General features: G+C 42.2%; 1 protein-coding gene across 1 annotated transcript in view; it reads left to right on the forward strand.

Moving 5' to 3' along the window:
* Positions 1–22,191, forward strand: part of hydin (HYDIN axonemal central pair apparatus protein) — a 1,234,740-nt gene that overhangs the window by 502,318 nt on the left and 710,231 nt on the right. Inside the window, exons 16-19 of the mRNA XM_068049816.1 lie at positions 336–436; positions 1,243–1,378; positions 5,274–5,438; positions 17,226–17,378. Coding sequence (XP_067905917.1) covers positions 336–436; positions 1,243–1,378; positions 5,274–5,438; positions 17,226–17,378 — 555 coding nt within the window. The remainder of the gene's footprint in view (positions 1–335; positions 437–1,242; positions 1,379–5,273; positions 5,439–17,225; positions 17,379–22,191) is intronic.

Here is a 22,191-nt window from a genome sequence, read left to right on the forward strand (position 1 = left end):
TCAGGCAATGTACATCGACGCTTTTGGGGTGAAACTGGTCTTGAAGCCAATGTCAAAGAAAGTCGTGTGGTATGTTAAATATACTGCTGGTTGGCTATTACCTGTTTTGCGCTACTGCTGAAGATCGATTTTCCCCGCCCCCATGTTTGAATTCTAATCCATGTCTCCTATATGTAATTTGTTTTAGGTGTGTATCCCCCATGGAGCAAAATTTAATAGTAGGATTTTCATATAAATTACACCAAAGTTCTTCCATGGAAAGCCAAGACTGTTAATCTGTGCTAAATTCTGCAGATGGGTAGGGATTATAATAATACTTCTGTCTTTTCGCCTAGGTGACATTGTGCTCCAACACTCCAAAGAAATACGAGCTGGCTCTGGTTGTGGAGGTTGAGAATATTGGCCAGGAAGTGCTTGCAATCCCCATCTTGGCACGGTAACTTCCTTTTTCATTTATCTTGTGCATATGGAAATTATGGACTGAGGATGTGAATTAATTTGCAGCAAGTCAGCAATTGCTCTTCACAAGTACAGCCAGTACAGCGGTGGTATTTTAGATTACAGTGAAGCTTCTTTGGAGGCACTGCAGTGAGAGTCTTGGAAATAAGTGTGTTTGACTTAGAGCTGAGATGCACCAGGCAGTTAGCAACAGGATCAGAGCAACTTGGAAGGAATGGCAGAGTCAGTCTGAACCTGGGAACAGGTGAAGATGAAATTTGCTTATCTCTGAAAAGTTGCGATGGCAAGTGTGCCAATATTTTGTTGACTTTATCACTGTTGCCTTAGATCTAAACAGCATGGTTGTCATAGCAGATTCCATATTGAAACAATATGAATATCTAGGGAAGGTGCTGAGGAAAATTGGTCTGGTTCTTGGCAGTGTATCATTGGCTGATGGAAATATGGAAATAAACTTGCCACAGAGGAAAATCTAGCCTGAGCTTTAGCAAATGTACAGGTGGAATAGAGTTAGGCACACTGGTAGGTGTTAGTCATGGTCTGTTTTTTCTTTAAATTCATTTGTCTTTGCCATGTAACTGAATGCTTTATTTAAGGCAAAGCAGCTTTGTGTTGTAGTTCCTTCAGACAAAGCAGAACATATGTCTCAAATTGACACTCTTGATTACTGCTAATCTTTTTTGATTCACCATGTAATTAGCAGATGGGGAAACTTGCATATTACTGCAGGTGTCATACAACGACTGACTGACTTCTCAGCTTTAATCAACTTTTATTCGACAGATGCATCGTTCCTGTTGTAGAGCTGGTTAATCCACACATTGATCTTGGACGTTGCTTTCTCAAGCACTCTTATCAATGCATGGCAAAACTTCAGAACACCAGTGACCTTCCAGCATGTTATGGGATAGTTCCACAGGTTAGTGCTAATTAGAATGACCAGGTGCTTATGTGATAATGTCAGATAGGCTTAACGCGCAGGAAAATATAAAAGGTTTTTTAAATCAGTATGAAGGAAGCCATAACTTGATGAGTGCAGTGGATACAAGAGAGGTGGCTAATATTGGCTAGACGTCCTGATGCAGCATGTGCGAGAAAACACTGGATCACAGGATGACAGATGACACTTTCTTCCTATACAATGACTGCCTTCAGAGTGCAGTCTGTTTCAGCAAAGCTACCGTGGGAGACGTTGAATTAAGAACCAAAATTAGTCTGCAAACCAAGAAGTGTTGCTCTCTCTCCCCTCACAGTTGAAGATGACCAAAATGACATTTACACGAGCCAAAAGAATCAAAAATGGATAGATGCAAAATGGATAAACTAATGTTTTTGGTTCCGAAAATGGTTGTTAGAGGGTTAAAGGCCTGAAATATCCTTTAAGAGATAATTTGGGTAGAGGATCATATGGATTATAATAATTCTTCTCATCAGTTTTCACTGACTGTGACTACATTCCAAAGCCAGTAGTTTTGGCCTTAATTGTCCACAGCATACTTAGAGGTTAGTAAAACCTGTGTTATCAGGAAACTAGAGGAATTCAATCTGTATGCTGCCCATGGACCACTCCACAATGCTAACAGTAGAAAAAGCATGAATGTACTGATGACTGAATGATGCTATTGCTTTTTTGATAATCAAAAAAAGGATTAAGCTATAAAGTGAGCAATTATCGACCAGCATGGATTTAGAGGCAATAATTTATACTGCACGAATATACTGGAACCGTTTTCAATGGGATAACTGAATAGTGAACAGTGAGTATTCAATTGATATGGTTTTTTTAAGATTCAGAAGGCATTTGGCAAAGATTCACTTGTGAGTATTTCAAAGAAGATTAAGGGTTATGGAATTAAAGAAAATTAAATTAGTTACATTGAGAACTGACTTGCCAATTGGAAGCAGGTGATGATAATACTTAGAGGGGAGGAGGCAGAATTCCAGAGGATTCTGCTCGATGCCACCTATTGTTCACTACTCAAATAATTTTGAGGAGAATATTTCTTGTATATAGTTTCTGATGACATTGCTCTGTTGCAATAAGGTTCATTTTGAGGGTTAAGACTGTAATTTATGAGGAATAGAACTGAACTTAACTTTGATGGAGAAGAGAACATTGAGAGGATACATGATGCAGATATATGCAGGTAATTTTACTTGGGCTGGGAGTGTAGATATTTGGAGTATTTTGCTGAATATTAAACAGTAGGTGGGTTGGTGGAGTATAAGTAGTTCCATATGAGTTGTCAATCTCACTGAAGGGTATGTGCCATGTCAAGGTTCCAGCTCTAGAGAGAGTAAATCAACCAAGCCTGAATTCAGGCACCATTAAACAGCTGGCTGAAGAATAGAATTGGCAGAGACATATGAGGTAGGTGGCTTATCAGCCTATTAGCTAGAGAATGGTGCCTGGAATAGAGGCGTTGCATTTTCCATCAACAAAACTGAAATAGAAAAAATTCATTAACCACCTAATGCCGATATTTCTACAAAAATAAAACATGCAAAATTTGACAGCCAACACCAATAATAATAAAAACTAAAATTGAATCCAGAAAGAGGAACCATTCTGATTAAATTTTGCAGATTGGTATCTAAATATGTATCAGCAGTCTCTGCTCCAGCTGGGGTTGTTGATTGCTTTCCTGAAAATCAATAGGTCTAAACTAAAAATAGAAACTAAAAGAGTTTTGTTCATAAAAACAAATCAAAATTTGAAGTGAAAGCCAGTTTGGTTCGAAGACCTGGATGGACAAATGTCTAGCAGCACTGACACTGGTTTATTTATTTAAGTGTCACACAAATGCATGAATAAGTTTGTGACTAATATCAGACAGCGTTGATTTCAAGTTCACTGTTGGTGACTGTGTGAAATGCAATCTTATCCTCAGCTTTATCATACTTTCTAAAGTGCTGCTGCCCAGTTGTTCCCAGAGTTGAATTTATTCTTAAAATATTGCCATGATTTTTTTTTTGTCCTGATAAATCAATGTTTGGTTTATGCAGGGATGCATATTCAACTTAAAAAAATATTAATGAAAAGTGCTGTACTTTCCCCAAAGCTGCCAATGTTATCCTGTCTGTAGTATGTTGCCAGTAATGAGCTCCCAGTAGTGCAGACTGCAGCAGAAATGGCACTGAGTAATCCCAAAGGTAGGCTACATTAAAGTGGCTCTGACAATGAAGTGCTGATGATATTTGAAAAGCTAAGTAGAACTCTGTAAAATTAATCCTAACCAAATCCTGAGTTTTGGGGGTTAGTATTATGAACAAATTTGTGCTGGTCCCCTGTTTTTAATGATCTTCTTTGTTATTATGAGGATGAGCCTTTGGTATCAGCAAGAACCTGTCTTCTCTTTCTTCCCTTGCCCAGCAAGACAATTTACACAGCTTTCTCCCCAACAAAAATAATATTTTCTAATTCGGTTTGATCTTTGCAGCCCTCATTCTGTTTGTATGTGTGATTGTATAATAAAGAGAACAGAATTTTCTTGCAGGAAATGGTTTAGAGAAACTTGCTGGTGAATCGAATAACTCGGGCTGTAAAGAAGGCTTTAAACTAAATAGTGAGGGTAGAATTCAGTTGAGGGAAATTTCAAAAGTTAATGAGAAAGGGATAGTGCAAAGTAGCAATACGGGTAATGAAAACCAGAATGTGACAGGAAGGGACAGAGCGTACAAACATAAGAGTGCACCAGCAAATAAGGTCAGAGTGGGGAAAAATGGTAAAAGGACAGAATTAAAGGTTCTTTATCTGAGTGCATGTAGCATTCGTAACAAGATAGGTGAATTGATAGCACAAGTAGAAATAAATGAGTATGATATGATCGCCATTACAGAGACATGGTTGCAAGATAGCCAAGGGTGGGAACTAACTATTCAAAGGTCTTTGACATTTCGGAAGGATAGGCAGAAAGGAAAAGGAGGTTGGGTAACTCTGTTAATAAAGGATGAGATCAGTACAGTAGTGAAAAATGATCTTGGCTTGGAAGATCAAGATGCAGAATTAGTTTGAGTAGACATAAGAAATAGTAAAGGAAAGAAGTCACTGGTAAGGGTAATTTATGGGTGCCCTAACAGTAGCTACACTGTAGGACAGAATATAAATCAAAAAATAATGGGAGCTTGTAGGAAAGGTACTACAATAATTATGAGTGATTTTAATCTTCATATAGATTCGACTAATCAAATTGGCAAAGGTAGCCTGGAGGATGAGTTCATAGAGTGTATTAGGTACAGTTCCTTAGAATAATACATTATGGAACCAACATGGGAGCAGGCAATTTTACACCTGGTAATGTGTAATGAGAAGCAGTGGCAGACATTTAAGGAGCTATTTCATAACTCTTCATCAAGATATATTCCATTGACAAAGAAAGACTCCATTGGAAGGATGCACTATCGTGGCTAAGTAAGGAAGTTAAGGATGGTATCAAATTGAAAGAAAATGTGTTAAAGGCTGCAAAGATTAGTGGTAGGCCAGAAAATTGTGAACATTTTAGAAACCAGCAGAGGATGACTAAAATAAGGAAGAAATTAGAGTATGAGAGTACACTAGCAAGAAATATAAAAACAGACAGTAAAAGCTTCGACAAATATATTTTGTATCAGTCTTTACAGTAGAAGACAAAAAGACAAAAAGTATCCCAAGAGTTGCAGAAAATCAAGAGGCAAAAGAGAGGGAAGAAATCCACAGTGCATCCCATCACACTGCATCAGTATATTGGGTGAAACTGCCCTCAAAGTAAAGACATTTTCACTCAATACAGATATTTAACTGTGACCTTTTCTTTCTTTGTTGCTTCTTCCCTCAGGAGTTGCATGATAGGCTTGCTATGCTTTATTCCAGCCCCGAGCCTTCTGGAATTATTGACTCCTGTTCCAGTGTGGAGGTTCCATTATTAGTGGAGGCACAGTGTCTTGGAGAACATAATACAGAAGTATCTATTGCCATATTTGGCAGAAGTCAATTTCCTCTTGTGAGTTTTTTGCTGGAAATGGCGTAAATTTAAATGTGTTGATCTTGATTGGGGAGTGCGTTCTGTACTTTTCTCTGTATCTGCTCACTAACCAATAACTGTACATTTGCACAGACAGGATCACTCGCGATAGCACAGTCATAAACCGTGCAGTGACAGCGCATGGCTTTGCCAATGTATTTTTCAACAGATGTGTGGGCAAAAATGCTGAATCAACATCTAAGGAGACAGATCAGAAAGCAAAGTTGGTTTGGAGCTACAGCAAGTGGAGGAAATCATATAACATTAGTAAATGTGTTATTGCTGTGCAACAACTTCCGCTGTATCTGGTGCTCTAAATTTATGTCACCTTTTTCCCCTCTCCCTTCCTCTTGTGAGGATGCTGATACTTGCTGGGACACAGATCTCATGTCTCAGTTGGATGACTGTTGTGTTGAGCCCACCTCTCCCTGAGGTTGAATGTTGCTTCCTTGCTGTGATCATAGAAGAGATATGAGTTTGGAACCTTCAGTTGTGTGTTGCTCAGTGTTGCAGCATTTGGTACACCTACACCCTAAATCAATGGGAGAACCCAATAAATTAATTCAAATTTAAACAAATGTTACAGGAGGACAAGACTGCCAGGCTCACAGATCTCCCATATTGATATTCTAAAACATTTACCTAAGAACTGTTTATTTCAATTGTTGTCTTTTCCTCCCAAGGAGGTCTAAACATAATTCTTCGCAGGTGTCAGACCAATATGATAAGGCTGCTTCCAGAAAAACATATAGAGTACAAAAGCGAGGAAGTGATTCTAAACCTTTATAAATCACTGGATAGGCCTCATCTGGAGTATTGTGTCCAATCTGGGCACCAAACTTTAGGAAGTATGTCAAGGCCTTGGAGAGGGTGCAGAGGAGATTTACTAGAATTGTACCAGGGATGAGGGACTTCAGTTATGTGGAGAGACCGGAGAAGCTGGGATTATTCTCCTTAGAACAGAGAGGTTTTGGGGAAATTTAATGGTTGTGTTCCAAATTATGACTAGTTTTAATAGAGTAAATAAAGGGGAATTATTTTCACAAGCAGTACTGTCAGTAACTGGAGGACACAGACTAAAGACAATTGTCAAAAGAACTGGAGGGGAGATGATGAAAACACTCTTTTGCAGTCAGTTCTTCTGATCTGGTCATGAAAGGATGGTGGAAGTAGATGCAATAATAGCTTTCAAAAGGGAATTGCATATACATTTGAAAGTGATAAAAAATTGCAGGGCTATGGAGAAAGAGCAGGGGAATCGGACTAATTGGATAGCTCTGTGATAGCTCTTTCAAAGAACCAGGACAGGCATGATGGGCCGAATAGTCTTCTGAGCTGTATGATTCTACTTTTAATGCTCTAGATTAGGAAGATAGCAGTGTGAAGGTAATTGATATCGACCATGGGTTCAATAATGCAACCACCTCCATTGTGTTTGTGGGGCTCACTTTCTACTTAGGTGGGTGAGGTTTAAAAAGCTGCTGAAAGAGGGCCAGGGTTTGCACTGAAACTACTATTTTTCCCATACTTAGGTTGTCAAATAAAATGATTAATAATTTTATAATTAAGATAACTATATATTTTAAAAGACAATGGCAATGAAATAATTTCCTCTGGCTGCTATGTGTTAGTGCCATTGTAAATATACTGGGAAGATTTTCGGTTTGCCCATTTTGAGTAAGGTTGTGAAAGCATTATTGAAGTACAGCTTTACAATTTCCCTAGAAATCATGATCAACGGAAAACTTATCATGATATTTAGACTGTTTCTAATATATAAAGTCTTACCAATAACATTTGTGAACTGCAAAATCTGGAAATATAAATTAGTAAATAGATTATGGGAATGGAGTAACTCAGTTAGCTGTGAGAGCTCTGACGAAAGGTCAGTGAACTGAAGCATTAACTCTGTTCCTCTCTCGACAGATGTTGCCTGACTTGCTGATTATTTCCATCATTTTCTGTTTTTATTTTCGCTTTGAGTGTGGTTTGGCCGATTAAAAACTTCTGGGGGCTAAATTGAATAACCCCGATAATGAGCGAGGGGATTGAGATGTACTATTAAGCTGTGTCTGTTGATTGCAGTGCAGGCAGCACACCAGCTGCCTGCTAATTTTCCTGCTCTCCATGTCCTGCCACCTTTAACTGTGCTGTTAATTGGTTAGATGCATCATCAGAGGACCAATATTGTGGGTGGTAAGGACCACTTAAAGCTACAAATAAAAACAGAATATGCTGGAAATACTCAGCAGGTCTGGCAGCATCTGTGAAGAGAGAAACAGAGGTCTGAATTTTCCCGGCCCCCATAATGCGAGCTTGAAGGTGGTGGAGCCAGGAAAATAGGAGGGAACTACGTCAGGATGATTCCCCGACGCATTCCCGCCTTTGAGGAAGGTTCCCAGGGAGGCCTGGGAAACGGATCGGCTGCCTACTGAATGGAGGTGGGCTGCCAATTTACATGATTAAGGCCCCAATTAGGGGCGATTTTGTGGCATCGACCGCAATTTCAGGGTCTCTGACCTGTCTCGGCAGTGCCCATCTGTCCCGGTGGGGCTGCTAAGGCTCTAGAACTGCCAGCTGTCTGATTAAATCGAAGCAACAGGAATCCTCCTGCTGTTCTTAATAGGAAGGCGCGCGCAGAAGTGGCCAAATAGTAAGCTGCATCCAGGAAGCTTGCTCCACTCATCTTCCTCCCAGCACATTTGGACTCGGCACCGCCATTTGGTCCTGATGTCAGGGTTTGAAAGCCCACCGTTTTAGGTCTGTGACCTTTCATCAGAATTGGGAAATATAATAGGTTTTGAGCAATTGCTCAAAGTGAAAGGGGGCAATGTGGGATAAAGATCAAAAGGGAAGGTCTGTGATAGGGTGGAGGGCAGAAGAGATTAAATGACGAAAGGGTTCGTGGTGCAAGGCCACTTAAAGCTAGTCTGCACCTTTTAAAGGGGAGGTGCATTGTGGCTGGAGCTGGGATTCGTGGTTGAGGAGAATATGACCTGGGAAAGGGTGAGGAATGGGAGACAGCAGGCTTCAAAGTTTTTGGATGCCTCACTGAGGTCTTGGTGGAGGCGGCAGGGGAGAAGGAGGCCCTCCAGACACGATCAAAAGGCAGTGGGAGCAAACAGCTGCCACGGACAATGCCAGGAATCAAGCCCCGAGGACCTGAAAGCAGTGTTGCAAGAAATTCAATTACCTCATGTAAGTGTTCAAGGTCAGTGAATGTACCTTCAAATGCCATGTCCTATAAACTGCACCAGTAGCCTCAGCTACTGCTCATATCATCACAGCCTCATCAACCCACCTACCAACAATCTCTATTAATCAGGACTCATACCTGACATTCATATGCTTCACCTCACCCTCACACACTTAACACTCCTGCAAGCCTCACACCCACATCTCCCAGTTTGCACACACTGCCAGCTATTCAACCATGTCAGGCAAATCAGTCAAACGGATTGCACGACACTCACTGACACTCCTCTCCCAAGGTGGCACTCACTAAAGGCAACAAGAGCTAACCAGAAGGAGATAGGCACACCTGCATGTCCTAATCCCCCTGTAGGAGATGGTCCTGGCCTTTATTGTAATGGCCATTGCTGAGGCCATGGCTAATGGTGGGGCTGAAGCCATTGAAGATGAATTAAACCTCACATCTAATCCTTCTCATAGCCATTTACCCCTCACCCCACAATCTTTTTGGATTTACAAGCAGCAGATGTTGTAGTGATGCACTTCTTAATTTCCCCTCTTTCTTGCACCAAAATCTTGTACCTTTTCCCTTTCAGATACCCAGGAGATGCAACCTGACCAAGCAGTGGAGAAACACCAAAAAGACAGTGATGATGAAGACACAGCACCGTTACTTGATTTCTCACTCGCAGCCAGCAGCTCAGAGATTGACACTGTGCATTTTTTAGATTACACTAGGCAGAGTGTGGTGCAAACAGGGCAGGGGACAAGGATAGGGCAGGTGCTAGTTTGTTAGAGGGCAAGTTCACACGAGTTCCGCTGCAAATGGCTCTGGTGAGGACTTCAATGGGGCAACCTTCAGAAGAACGCTGATGCATTGGGAAGCCTGCCAATGTCAAGGAGCATGGAGGAGTCCAACACCAAATTGGCACAGGGCTTTGTGCAGAGCTTGGAACCCATCTTTTCCAGCATGGAAATAGCGGCCAACGCCATCAGCACACCTGTGGAACCAATCATGATGCAGCGTTTGATGGCCAATGTCACAACTCCATTGCAGCACAAGCAGCAGCCACTTAATGACCAAATATCATAGTGGAAAATCAGGCAGCTGTCATACAAGGTCAGACTGCTGCCATAATGGCTGTGAATTACAGTGTACAGAGAGACATGCAGGATGTCTTGCAGTTACGACCAGGTGCAAAAGGTGTCTAGGGGGTCTGTTACTGTCTTTACCGGGTCTTATTGTAACACGGTTTAATTTTAAGTACACTGTGTTTTGAACTCCCCTTTTTGTGAATTCTTGTTCACAGTTTTCCAATTATAAGACAAAGAAACCAATTCACACAGGCTTTCTTTGGTTTAAAGAAGAAAGATGAAATTTATTAAAACTTAAACTTAAACTCTAATACGGTTCACGCTTATGGATATACCATGCACCCCTGCTAGCATGCACATGCGATATAAACATGCAGATAGGGACAGAAAAGAGCAAAGGAAAAGATAAGTGGAACAGTTTGAGGCAATATCTTGTTAGAGTTTCTTGAGCTCGCTGTAGTCCTTGATTTAAGATATGGTCTTGCGTTTCGTTGGGGCTCAGTAGTCTTCTTAAAACCTTGTTCACGTAGGAAACATTTCTCTCTCTGTGTTTCATGGGTTTTCATAAGATTCAGTTCCGTGGGAAGAGATGGAGGCAGGTAGAGAGGCTTCTGCTTCAGTTTCAGGAGCACAGTCTTCTTCATTCCATTAGCACATGGCTTTCTCACTTTGAAACCTTTGTTGGAAGTTCAAATCTCAACAGCCAGTTAGTCATGTAACTAAAACCTGTCTGACCACTTCTGTGTATTGGGGAAGCAACTGCTGGGTCCCCATTGTTTCAACATTGTCTGGTACTATGCCAATGTTCTTCCGGTCAGGGCTTGCAATTTTAAGTTTTAATGTTCATGTGGCGAAATAATGTGTGCCTCAGTCTTGGCAGGTAGGGATTTGCCCGACACAGTCTATCATCTGTCCTCCAACAGATTACGAGGATTGCTGAGGCGCTGCCCTGGGGAGTGACAGTGGCTTCATTGAGCATGAACCTGCTGTCCTCTGTTAGGAAGACAGTATTCGTCCCCGAACCCTTGCCAGTCTGCCAGTGCTCTTGCAGTTGCTGTTCAGCCAGCCCAAACATGCCAAAATGGTGTAGTGCGCAGCCATGCTGTTTAGGCCCAGAGCTGCTCAAGGTCATCTTCTAAGGCCAAGTGCATTCTCCTCCAGTGAAAGTCAGCAGCCTCTGCCAACCATGCTTCAGCCATTGAGATAGCACTGCGTAGGAGTACTAGGATGGAAGAAAGCACATGGAAGATAGGCATGAAGGGAATGCGCAAGTGCTATTAGTTGACTTTTGTATGCAATATGGCATCATTTCATTTATAAATTTGGTTTGAAATGTTTATTTTGTGTTGTCCTTTATTTTTACTTTGTGGCCAGACAAACACTGTGATAGTCAGTGACAGAGGTAAGGTAAAGTGTTGGACTGTTGGTGAATGGGATATTGGGGTTGTGGTGACTGGTATTGCTGGATAAGTTCTTCACAGAGAGCCTTGGCAGAAAAGGCTGTCTAGGTTGCCTTCGCGGCTCTTCTTCCTCCTCCTCCGGCTCCTGCCCATGCTCCTGCTTTTCAGCTGCTCACCACGTAGTTGGCAGCAAGGGCTGTCTCCTAATGTTGGTGAGTTTGTGCAGCATGCAGCAGACCACCACGAATCTTGACACATGCTCTGCCAAGTACTGCAAGGCTCCTTCAGAGCAGCCGAGGCATTGGAAACATTGTTTCAGCATGCCAATCGTCTGTTCTGTCACGTTTCACGTCAGTGTGGCTCTCATTGCAAGCAGTGGATCTGTGCGTGGATTGTACACTGGAGTCAGCAGTTATGGTGTCAACAGATAGCTCTTGTTGCCCAGTAGCCAACCTTTGGCTTGCCTTTAGCTCAAAAGCAGATGGCACAGCAAACTGCTGACTGTTGCCAGGATACAAGGTATTGACCAGATGATTCACTGCCTCTGGCTGCACACCAGCTGTTTTTTGAGGTAGTAGAATCACTTTCGGTCCCAGATAGGGCAGAGTTGACATGCTGCACTCGCAAAGCAATGTGCATGCAGTCAGTGGCATTCTGCACCATTGGGAAGCCTGAAATCCTAGTAAAGCCACATGCTCACTTTGCCTCCTTGTCTCTGGCAAAAGAGAATGAATGAAGTTGTAGTTAACTGTCTTTGAATAAAGAGCCTTGGTGACCTCCCTGACACAACAATGGACAGTGGCGCAGTGGTTAGCACCGCAGCCTCACAGCTCCAGTGACCCGGGTTCAATTCTGGGTACTGTCTGTGTGGAGTTTGCAAGTTCTCCCTGCGTCTGCGTGGGTTTCCTCCGGGTGCTCCGGTTTCCTCCCACCACCAAAGACTTGCAGGTGATAGGTAAATTGGCTGTTATAAATTGCCCCTAGTGTAGGTAGGGGGTAGGGCATATGGGATTACAGTAGGGTTAATATAAATGGGTGGTTGTTGGTCGGCACAGACTCGGTGGGCCGAAGGGCCTGTTTCAGTGCTGTATCTCTAAATAAATAAATAAAACTGAGAGATGTTGCAACTATCTCCAATTCCAGCCTGGCAGGCGCAAAATGCTTAAACGTTCATCGCCACAGTCACCTTCACAGCCACTGCAGTGTACTCCTTGCTGCGTTCTGAGGTTGCTGTTGTGGCTACAGCAGGTGGCATATTTCAATAAGGATGTCCTCACTGAAGGGTAGACATCTTGAACATTGTTTCTCGCTGAGGTTCAGGTAGGAGAATTGCTTGCTGAACATCCTGGGTGGAAATAACCTCCTGCTGAGAGTCCTTTTCCCCCTCCTCCTCCTCCCTATTCCAGCAGCTTGTCCTGATCTACGTGGCCTCTGTTCATTTTCCAAGTCATGCTGTATTCCAAGGGGAATGCCTACTAGTGTATCCATGTCTGGGAGCAACTGGTTTACGCAGAAGTCTTCATGCTAGAAAAAGTCCTTCTGCACATGCCACACCACTCCCTGTAGGCTTTTGCAATTTGAAACAACTATAGAGAGGACCAAATGCTTGTAGTATCGTACAAAAGTCCAGAAGAAGTCAACCAGCAATTAACCTGCAAGTAGTTTATGATTCTGTTACAAGAGGTTTTATTTTTGTATTCAGAACTTAGAATTCTATGTGTTTTAAAAACTGAGAAAAGGATTTTTGCTCAGTGGAAGACACCTGCAAATAGTTGGAATTCCTGCAAAGTTTTGAAAGGAAGTTCATAACAAAAGCTGAACTTTAGGTGGTGGAAGCAGGTACGATAGCGACGTTTAAGAGGCATCTTGACAAATACATATATAGGATGGGAATAGAGGGATACGGACCTCGGAAGTGTAGAACGTTTTAGTTTAGACAGGCATCAAGATCGGCGCAGGCTTGGAGGGCCGAATGGCCTGTTCCTGAGCTGTACTGTTCTTTGTTCTTTGTTCTTTATGGGTGCTTTGAAAGGAAGTTGAAGGACAGGAAAGCCAGCAATTTCAAGGAAACCACAGGGGTTTGGCCTTCCTCAGAGCAGTTTTTTTTGAATGACAATAGACACTGTATCTGGACATGTGAACATGTTCAGGGAGGTTTTTTTTCACTTTGGACCCTTTCACAAGCCAGTGAGTTGAACAGGGGGAGGCATTTGAAATCTTTGCTTTGACCTGCCTGGAGCAAGAGAGGAAGACCCTGAAAAGTGTTACCTCTCTCTGTAAAGAAGACTTGCATCTCTTGAAGAGGAATCCTGCATTTGAAAGGTGGCAGATTCCTGTTGCCACCTGTCTCTGAAGAATTCCTGCATCCAGTGAGATTCCTGTTGCCTCCCGTGTCCTAAGAAATCCTAAGATCTGAAGAATCCTTCGACTGCTAGACTGCTGCTTCAAAACCCAAGCAGACCTGTTGCTACACCCCTGATTGAAGACCTATGTGATGCCTGCTGCAGTTAAATTGCTGTGAATGCCTACCCATCCCAGACTATTCATCAACATCGCCTGGAGAGACTTCAAGTGGCATCCGACTATTCGACTCTAGGGCACCTCACCGGACTGACAACATCCTACCAGAACGTGATAAATTCAATTATTTTTACTATTCCTAAGAAACAGCTGTAAACCAAAATCCTTTTTCACCAGTTAACTTTTTTTTTAAATGTATGTGTGTGTGCATGTAGGTTAAGGAAATAAGGAGTTTACCATTTTTATAGATTTATCCCGCTAGTTAAGACTTATTATTTCTTATCTAATAAATAGTTAATGTTGTTGTTTAAAGAAACCTGGTTTGGTTTGCTTTATTCTGGGGGAAAAATAAAGTGTTTAATTTGGCTATTCTTCGGTAGGTGGGAAACTTTATTTGATATGGCATGACCTGTGAAGTAGTGGGACTTCATTAACAGTGCATTGCTCCCACCTTGGTCATAACAATTCCTTTGAATAACACTGGTGGGTGGAGTGTGTTGGGGTGAGTGCCCTCCTGCGGCTGCACGTGTGTTCAGCCATGCGAGGTTAAGCAAGACTGTTGGTTGGAGTATTGAGTTCCAAAATGGCACAGTTGGTGTCAAATCAGCATGCATGCTGATTGATGTCATGATCTGCCTGCTCTAGATACTTCTGGTGAGCATGCACTGTGTGTGCTCAAACGCACTGTAAACATAGACGTAGGTGCTCAGAGTGCCCAATAAAAAGGGTGCTATAATGAGCCCACTTTCTTGCCCTATATTTCTGCAAAAATCGCATCTGTCACAGCTGGGATCGCAGTTTAATTCACTCTGCTAAAGGTTCACAAGGAATGCCCATTGCGTTGTACACTGGAACAAGGAAAAATTACACAGACATAAAAACAGAAAATGCTCGAATCCTGCAATAAGCCTGCCAGCACCTAAAAGAGGACACATTAGGATTTTCAGTAGAGACCATCTGCAGAACTCATAAAGGAAAATGCTTTACCTGTGTATGCTATGTATTTCAAGGATGTTCCGTTTTGTATTTTTGCAGTTTTTCACGCAGATCACTTTAAACTTTGTTAAAATTAGAGGCAGAGGAATTTCTGATACATTCATTGTCCAGGACAATTTCAAGTACTTTGAAATACTTGGCTGCCCCTTGCACTTTCATTGCCGGTTCCAACATTTTTTTTTTCATTAATTCTCAGCATGTGGGCGCCAATGACAAAGCCAATATTTACTGTCCATCCCAAGAGAAGGTGTTGATGGCGGGTCTTCTTCCTGAACTGCTGCTATCCATGTGGTGATGGTACTCCAAAATGCACCAAAGTGCTTGTTACTACCATATGAAGGTCTTAATGAGCTGGCTAGTGGGACAACAATAGTGGCAAAAATGCTGCAGTTTCATAAAGGAAGTAATTCAAGAGTATCTCGTGAGAGTAGAGGCAATAAATTCAAGCAAACATGAGTTTATGAAAAGCAGATCAAATCATGCTCAGCAAATGTATTTGAATTCTTTGAAAATGTAACTTTGAGGATTAGATGATAGCTATTATATATCTTGACATAAGAAAACCCTCTACTATTGGATAAGGAAGATGTGGGGATTGTGAAAGCTATGGATTCATGGAGAAATGTATAGATCACCAAATAAATTGGAAACATAATGGGAAATGGAGGGTCACTATCAGTGTTATTATTTTTAATCAGGCATCCGAGATCAACAAAGTCCCTCGAGTGCTTGAGAGTAAGTAATATTAGTTAACAACAGAAATCGGGTGTTTATAAGTGCAATCTTTCAGGTTTGTGGAAGATGTTAGGAAGCAAATGTTTAAGACCTTGCGGGAATGGGGGTAATTTTAACCCCTAAAAATGGGTAGGTTTTGGGTAAGAAGTTAAAATTAGAAAATGATTAAACCCAAAACCCAACCCACCTTAAACCAGTTAAAATTGGCAGGACCTGAGTGAAGCCCAATGTTCCAGGTTTCCTGACTGATAAACTGCCTCCCCCTCACGAGCCACCTCCCCTTAAATGGTGGAATCTGGGTTTCAAGTACTTTCCCATTTTATATTATTGGGGAAGGGGGAGAAATATATGTTTTCAATGCAAAGTACCTTGCTGATATCAAGCTATCCCAGGCAGCTCTAAATTGACTCAGGCTGGTAACATCATAAGTGGGCTTCAGGGAGAAGATGACTCAAGGTCTTTAGGAGAAAAAACATTTCAATTTTTTAAAAGAAGGATAAGTTGTCAAGTATTTTTATGTACGTCTTTTCAGTATGAAATAGGATCCACTTTTAATTTAAAAAATCTCTTCCCTAGATTTTCTTTCCTAATAAGTTCAAAGAGATCTGTGGAGTCTGAGTGGATGATTTGAAGTGACCATTTATTATTCATTAAACCTTTGATCTAAGTTACACTTCCTTTATCATATTCAACATGCTACTCATAGTGTACTGGTTAACTTGCTTGCATAAAATTATTGTTGTGCAGTACTTAACCTGTTTATGACAGTTAAAAAATTCAATTAATTAAAACGTCTTAATATCTAAGTATATCTTATTAAAAATCTTACGCCACATGCATTTCCTGTCTACAAAACCTAACTTCTTTTTCTCACATTTTTGTCATACTTCTGTCTCAGCTTTTCCATTATAAATTCTTGTGGTCATATTTATAATAAAAACTGCATCTGTCAACTTGTCGAACTGTAATTGCACAATATGACTACTGGGTGGGATTGTGGAGACAATCTCTGAGATTTGTCTCTCGGTTCTGATACCATCTTCCTTTTTATTTCCAAGTTGATTTGTCTCCTTAGGTAAATTGACATTTAACTTAATTTTAAGCTTTTACTTTTGCATTTTTTTCTTATTTTCTTAAAAATCTTGTATGTAATCTTGCTTTCTGATCCTACGCTTTTGTGTTAACATTTTTCATAATAAAGTTCTGTGCCCATAGTTATAATGGAAACTGTTTATGTAAACTTTTCATTCCCAATAATTGCAAAATCTTGTTACCAGGTGGTATTGCATTTTTCCCACACAAATTGCTCAAAATGTTTTCTGAATATATTTCCTCTGAAAGCTTTTGACCTGAAATTTTCTTCCTCAATAACTGACATTTCTAATTCTAAAGTGAAGTTATACAAAAAAACCTTTTAAAAAGAACTGGCAGCATTGTTGTCTCGCTAAGATATATTTATACTGCAAATATATACGGAGATATGTGACATACAATATGAAATTTCTTTACTCAAAGTTTGGCAAAAATGTGTAAATCATTCCCACAAGGAGTAGTTTAGGCAGTTAGCAAAGATACATTTAAGGGGAAGCTAGATAAGATAAATGACGGAGAAAGAAATGGAAAGATATGCTGTTCAATGAAGTAAGGTGAGAGAAGGCAGCATAAACACCAGCAGAGATCAGTTGGACCGAATGGCTGGTCTCTGTGCTGTAAATTCTATATAATTATATATATATATGTTATCCTCATTGTCTGTACTAATAAAAATTAATTTCCAGAAATCTATTGTTATTTACTAGTTACCTGGATACATTTTTATTTTAACCAGGAAGTCCACTTATCTTGCGTAGGCGAGGGGCCAGTGGTCCATGTCAGTTCTACAAAGATTGACTGGGGAAAAATCCACGTACTAACTGATGTTCCCAAGACTATCTGCCTATCTAATGAGTCACTTATTCCAGCCAGAATCACGGCCAAAATGGTAAGTCATTTGCAGTAATTAAAAAGGGAACATGTTCAGTAAAGATGACTAATTGCTTCACAGATGCGATTTCTTGCACATCTGCCATGCCTACAGCTTCTTTTCCTCTTTTAGAAAATTACCTCTAGGTATGTATGCTGCATGGCTTCCTGGGATCTGTGCAGCATCCAACATATTCTGTTTAATACAGTCTCTTAGTTGCCCTTTATGTTTCTTTAAAAAAAATCTGAATGGCTGTAACAGGTGAACCTTCTTGACTCTGTCATTTACTTCAAAAAATATTTTACAAAGTCTCTCTTAAGACAGAGTGGTTGCTATTCCACAAGATTGCTATTTTGGTGCTGTTTAGGACAGTATTATGCTGTAGTTTTAAACTAAGGACTGAGTTGAAGGTGGCTCAGTTCATTTAACTTGATACATGAAGAGCACGCAGAAAGGTTTTCATCTTAGGTAAACAAGAATCCACCAAGTCTAAAGTGGAAAGATTGTTTGGTGACCCACCTGGAATCAAATTATGTTTTAGTGTAGTAAGCTTGCAGTGAGTTTTTAGCATGAAGCTGAACTCATGCAATTGAATCAGGAGGGAAGTACACAAATTGGGAACATTTATTCGATTGACTATCCAAGGTAGTCAACTATTCCCCAGTGTCCCAGTAGTTTAGGATGCTTCAAAGAACTAAGATTTGCATCTGTGTACTTTTTTGCTGAATTCTAAAAAGTTTTCATGTTTTGTTGGTTTATTGTAAATTACGAGTAGCACTGGTATTTGCAGAAGGGTATTTCGAGGATCTTGCATAACTGCACAGCTTTTTGTTTGTATTATCCATTACAAACCTCTTAGTTCTGTGCTGTGGCATACACCAGGGGTCGCCAACACGTCTATTGTGAGCGACTGGTAGCTCGCTGTCAGTCTTTGAGTAGCTCACATAAAACCTTGAAAAATTGCACTAAAAAAAAAGTTTTCTTTGAAAAAAAGAAAGAAAACTACACGTGGCCAAATGTAGATTCTGTCAGTAGTATATTACAATGTACCCTTCTATATAATAGAGATTATTTGATGTGTCTCTGCTCTTTGACCTGTACCTGGCCTGGACACTGCACCCAACGCTCTCCTTGCACCACTTGTTTTGATTCTAATTGCCTCTCACTGATCACCGCTCCAACTCCCTCACGCTCTCCAACCAATCACAGCAGACCTTACATCTCCTGGTGTCATGGCCAACCAATTAGACACGTTTCTTAGCAAGGCCCAGATGAGCACATCCTCAGATAAACAGGCTGGGAGGAGAGTGGGGGAGGAGTTGCTGTGTAAAATCATGTGGGAGGTGTCGGGGTGCCACTCGTGTCGCTTACTCGCCCCTTCTGCTATTTTACCAGCGGCAAGGGAGGTGGCAAACAGCTCGCCCACCCCAAGCCAAATAATTGTCACTTAAGGGCCTTCTCCCACTGCCGCTTTTATATTAGCAGCAGCAGATGGGCACTTCAGCACCCAAGGAGGCCACCCACTAATACCTGGTGGCCTCCTTGCGGCTGGGGTTGGTGGGGGGGGGGGGGGCCTCCTGATCGGACACCCTGTGCTCTACAGAGGTCCCCCCCCCAACAGCACAGGCCGCTCTCCCTAAAGTTACCCCTCTGCCCTTCATTCCGACCTTCACCCCCCTCGCCGATGCCAAGTCAATTGTCCCCGGCGAGGCACGACACCCCAATTCAACTGTTTTAGGCTAGCGTCCATGCTGGCTCCTCTCTCGCTGGGTGCAGTCCCTGCAGTGGCTACCACTCCTGGTGGTAGTGGTGGGACTGAAGAGCTGAAACTCAGAGCCACACGCTGGGATTTTACCGAGCCCCCAACCTTAGGATCCGTAGTGGGGGGGCCCCGAAGATCGTTCTGGCAGCAGCCCGCCATGGAGTCCAATGCCAGGAGTGCCAGGACCGATCTTCCCGCTGGCGGCAAGGCTCCGTGGCACCCCTCCCCCCAACTACTGGGTGATGGGACCTGGCTTTGAATATTTAAATTAAGCACATTGTTGCGATCAGATGAGAAAGTTGTCTAGGGTTCCCTCTCAGCCTTCACCTGGACTTACCTTAACAGGGTTTAATTTTAAACACACTGTGTTTTTAGCTTCCCCTTGGTGAATTCTTGTTCACTGCTTTCCAATTATAAGGCAAAGAAACCAGTACAAACAGGCTTTCTTAGGTCTAAAGAAGAAAAGTTAAAATTTATTAAACTTGAAAAACTCTCATTCGGTTAACGTCTACAGATACACAACACACCCACGCTAACGTGCATATGCGATACACGCATGCAAATAGAGACAGAAAAGAGCAGAAGAAAAATAAAGTGGAAAAGTTTGAGGCAATATCCGAAGAGGTTTTGTTACGGTCCTTCGAGCTCACTGTAGAGTCCTTGATTGTAGGTAGTTCTTGCTTTTCATTGGGGCCCAGTATTCTTCTTAAACCTTGTTCACTGACATCTCTCTTGGGGTTCATGTGTCTTCGGTGGCTTATGAGAAAGATGGGAGTAGACAGGAGAGATCTTCTCAGTCCAGGAGCAACAGTCTTTCTGAGTTCAAACTCTCTGTAGCTAGTTCAAAAGACCCTGGAACAGCCAGTTAGTTATGTGACCAGTTGGTTAGTCATGTGACCAACTGGTCTGACATCCTGGATTGTATCACCTTAGCAGTCTCTGGAATGCACCTCTTACATACAAATCTTGCTGATCAAGATCCATTGTGGGTTGAATGTGTCAGGGAATGGTCCTTTGTCATTCCAAGCACTGTCTGTTAATATGCAAATGTCTTTCCAAACACGGCTGATCTGTTTAACAAATCATTTCCTCGCTCCAGCAACATTTTAAAATCAATGTTCATGACAAAATTAATGTGCCTCACTCTTGGGAGGTGGGGGCCTAGCATGACACCATGAATAGATTTAAATAAAATTCACTCCAATCTTACGTTTGGGTCACGATCTTCTGAGTGGTGGCCGGCACTCATGCACCTTCACTTTCCCGTCCAGGGAAAGCAGTTACCACAGTGGTGGGGTGGGGGGAGCTTTTGATTTTGATTTGGGGTGGGGTATGGGGAACAGGGTCAGATTTACAGTACTAGTGTAGGTGATGGTGGGAAGGGGTGACCTCTGCACTTTGTTCAGTTTTGGGGGGCCAAGTGTTGAAGGTAAGTGTTTTGGAGGGTGTGTTGGGCAAATATTGAATTGAATTGCTATTGGAGGGTGGGAAAGGGGCAGCAGATTTTTCATTGGTACAGTTGGGGGGGCTATAACTTTAGAAAAGTAAATTAGCTGGCAGGGCTGGCTGCCCTTTAAAAATGGTGCCAGTGCCTGCTCACAGGCAGCTGACACCATTGCCGGCATTGGAGAGCCCGCCCCCTCCATGTGATTGGAGGGAGGGCGGCCCAACCGGCGGATTATTGTGGACCGCTGCGAGGAAGATTGCATGGCATGGCAGCGCGAGGCTGCCATTTGTTTTCTGGCGGGGGGTTCATAAAATCCAGCCCATAGTGTCAACCAGCCCTATGATTGGCTGGCAGCCTCTTGGAGGTGAGACTTCCTGCCTCAGAGGGGCGGAAGTCCCCACCGAGGCCAATTAAGGGCCTGGACCATGTAAAATTACAGCGTGGCTTCCAGACCTGGAGGAGGTGGGCTCTCCCCCGACTTTTTTGCCAGTAGGCGGAGCCACCGCTGCAAGGTAAAATTCCAGCCTGGGTTTCTTGAGGATTTACAGAGAAAATGAGCACGCAGTGGGTTACAGGGTTACTGCTTGTGGTTTAACCTTCCTATCTACGAGTAGAAAACCTGCATTTACTGTAATCATTGTAAACAATTGATGTAAGTACTCATTAGCACAGTTCTAAATTGGGGAAGGATCCATCTCGTCCACTGTTCTGGTGCTAGAACTGATACCAATACACTTCCATAGAATTACATGGAAAATACAGCACGGTAATGGGCCATTCAGCCCAATCATTCCATGCTGACATTTATGCCTCACCAGAGCCTCTTCCCATTCTTCCTCATCTAACATAATCAGCATAACTCTTTTCTCTTCTGATTCGTATGCTTAACTAACCTTCCCTTAAATGCATCGCGAGTATTCGTCTCAACCACTCCCTGCGGTAGTGAGTTCCACATTCTCATCACTCTCTGGGTAAAGAAGTTTCTTCTTAATTCCCTATTTGACTTCTTGATGGCTATCTTGACAGCTTCTAGTTTTGTTTTTCCCCACAAGTGGAAACACTCTGTCTTCTCTATATAATGTTAAATTTAACTTTTATAATTCTAAAGACCTCAATAAATGCCACCCATAAAGCAGCGGGACATCACATAGACATCTTAGAGTCAGCTCAAAGATTGCATCATGGAGTCAGTGACTGACAGCTGAGGGCCACAGAGCCAGCTCATAGATAACACAGGGACACCACATGGACATCAGAGACTCAGTTCAAAGATTGCAAGGGGCATCATGGAATGAGCAAACGGATAGAACAAGGACATCACATGGTTAACTGACAGATTTCATAGCAACATCACAGAGTGAACTCACGGACTGCACAGGGACATTAGAGAGTGAACTCACACAAGCACAGAATCTGCTCACAGATTTCACATGAACATCATAAAATCACCTTATAGGAACTCAGGGACATCAGGTTGGGAGGCAGATCGAGCATAAATCAGGTGGGATGGTGTCAGTGGTAAGGCGGAGGGAGCAGGTTGGTGATTCCTGCCACCATCCCTCCTCTGTTAAAATTTAGTCTGGGGCAGGAAGGCCTGTGAACGGCAGGGGTTGTCCAATTTT

This window comes from Heterodontus francisci, chromosome 17 (assembly GCF_036365525.1).
Source record: "Heterodontus francisci isolate sHetFra1 chromosome 17, sHetFra1.hap1, whole genome shotgun sequence".
NCBI classification, from domain to species: domain Eukaryota; kingdom Metazoa; phylum Chordata; class Chondrichthyes; order Heterodontiformes; family Heterodontidae; genus Heterodontus; species Heterodontus francisci.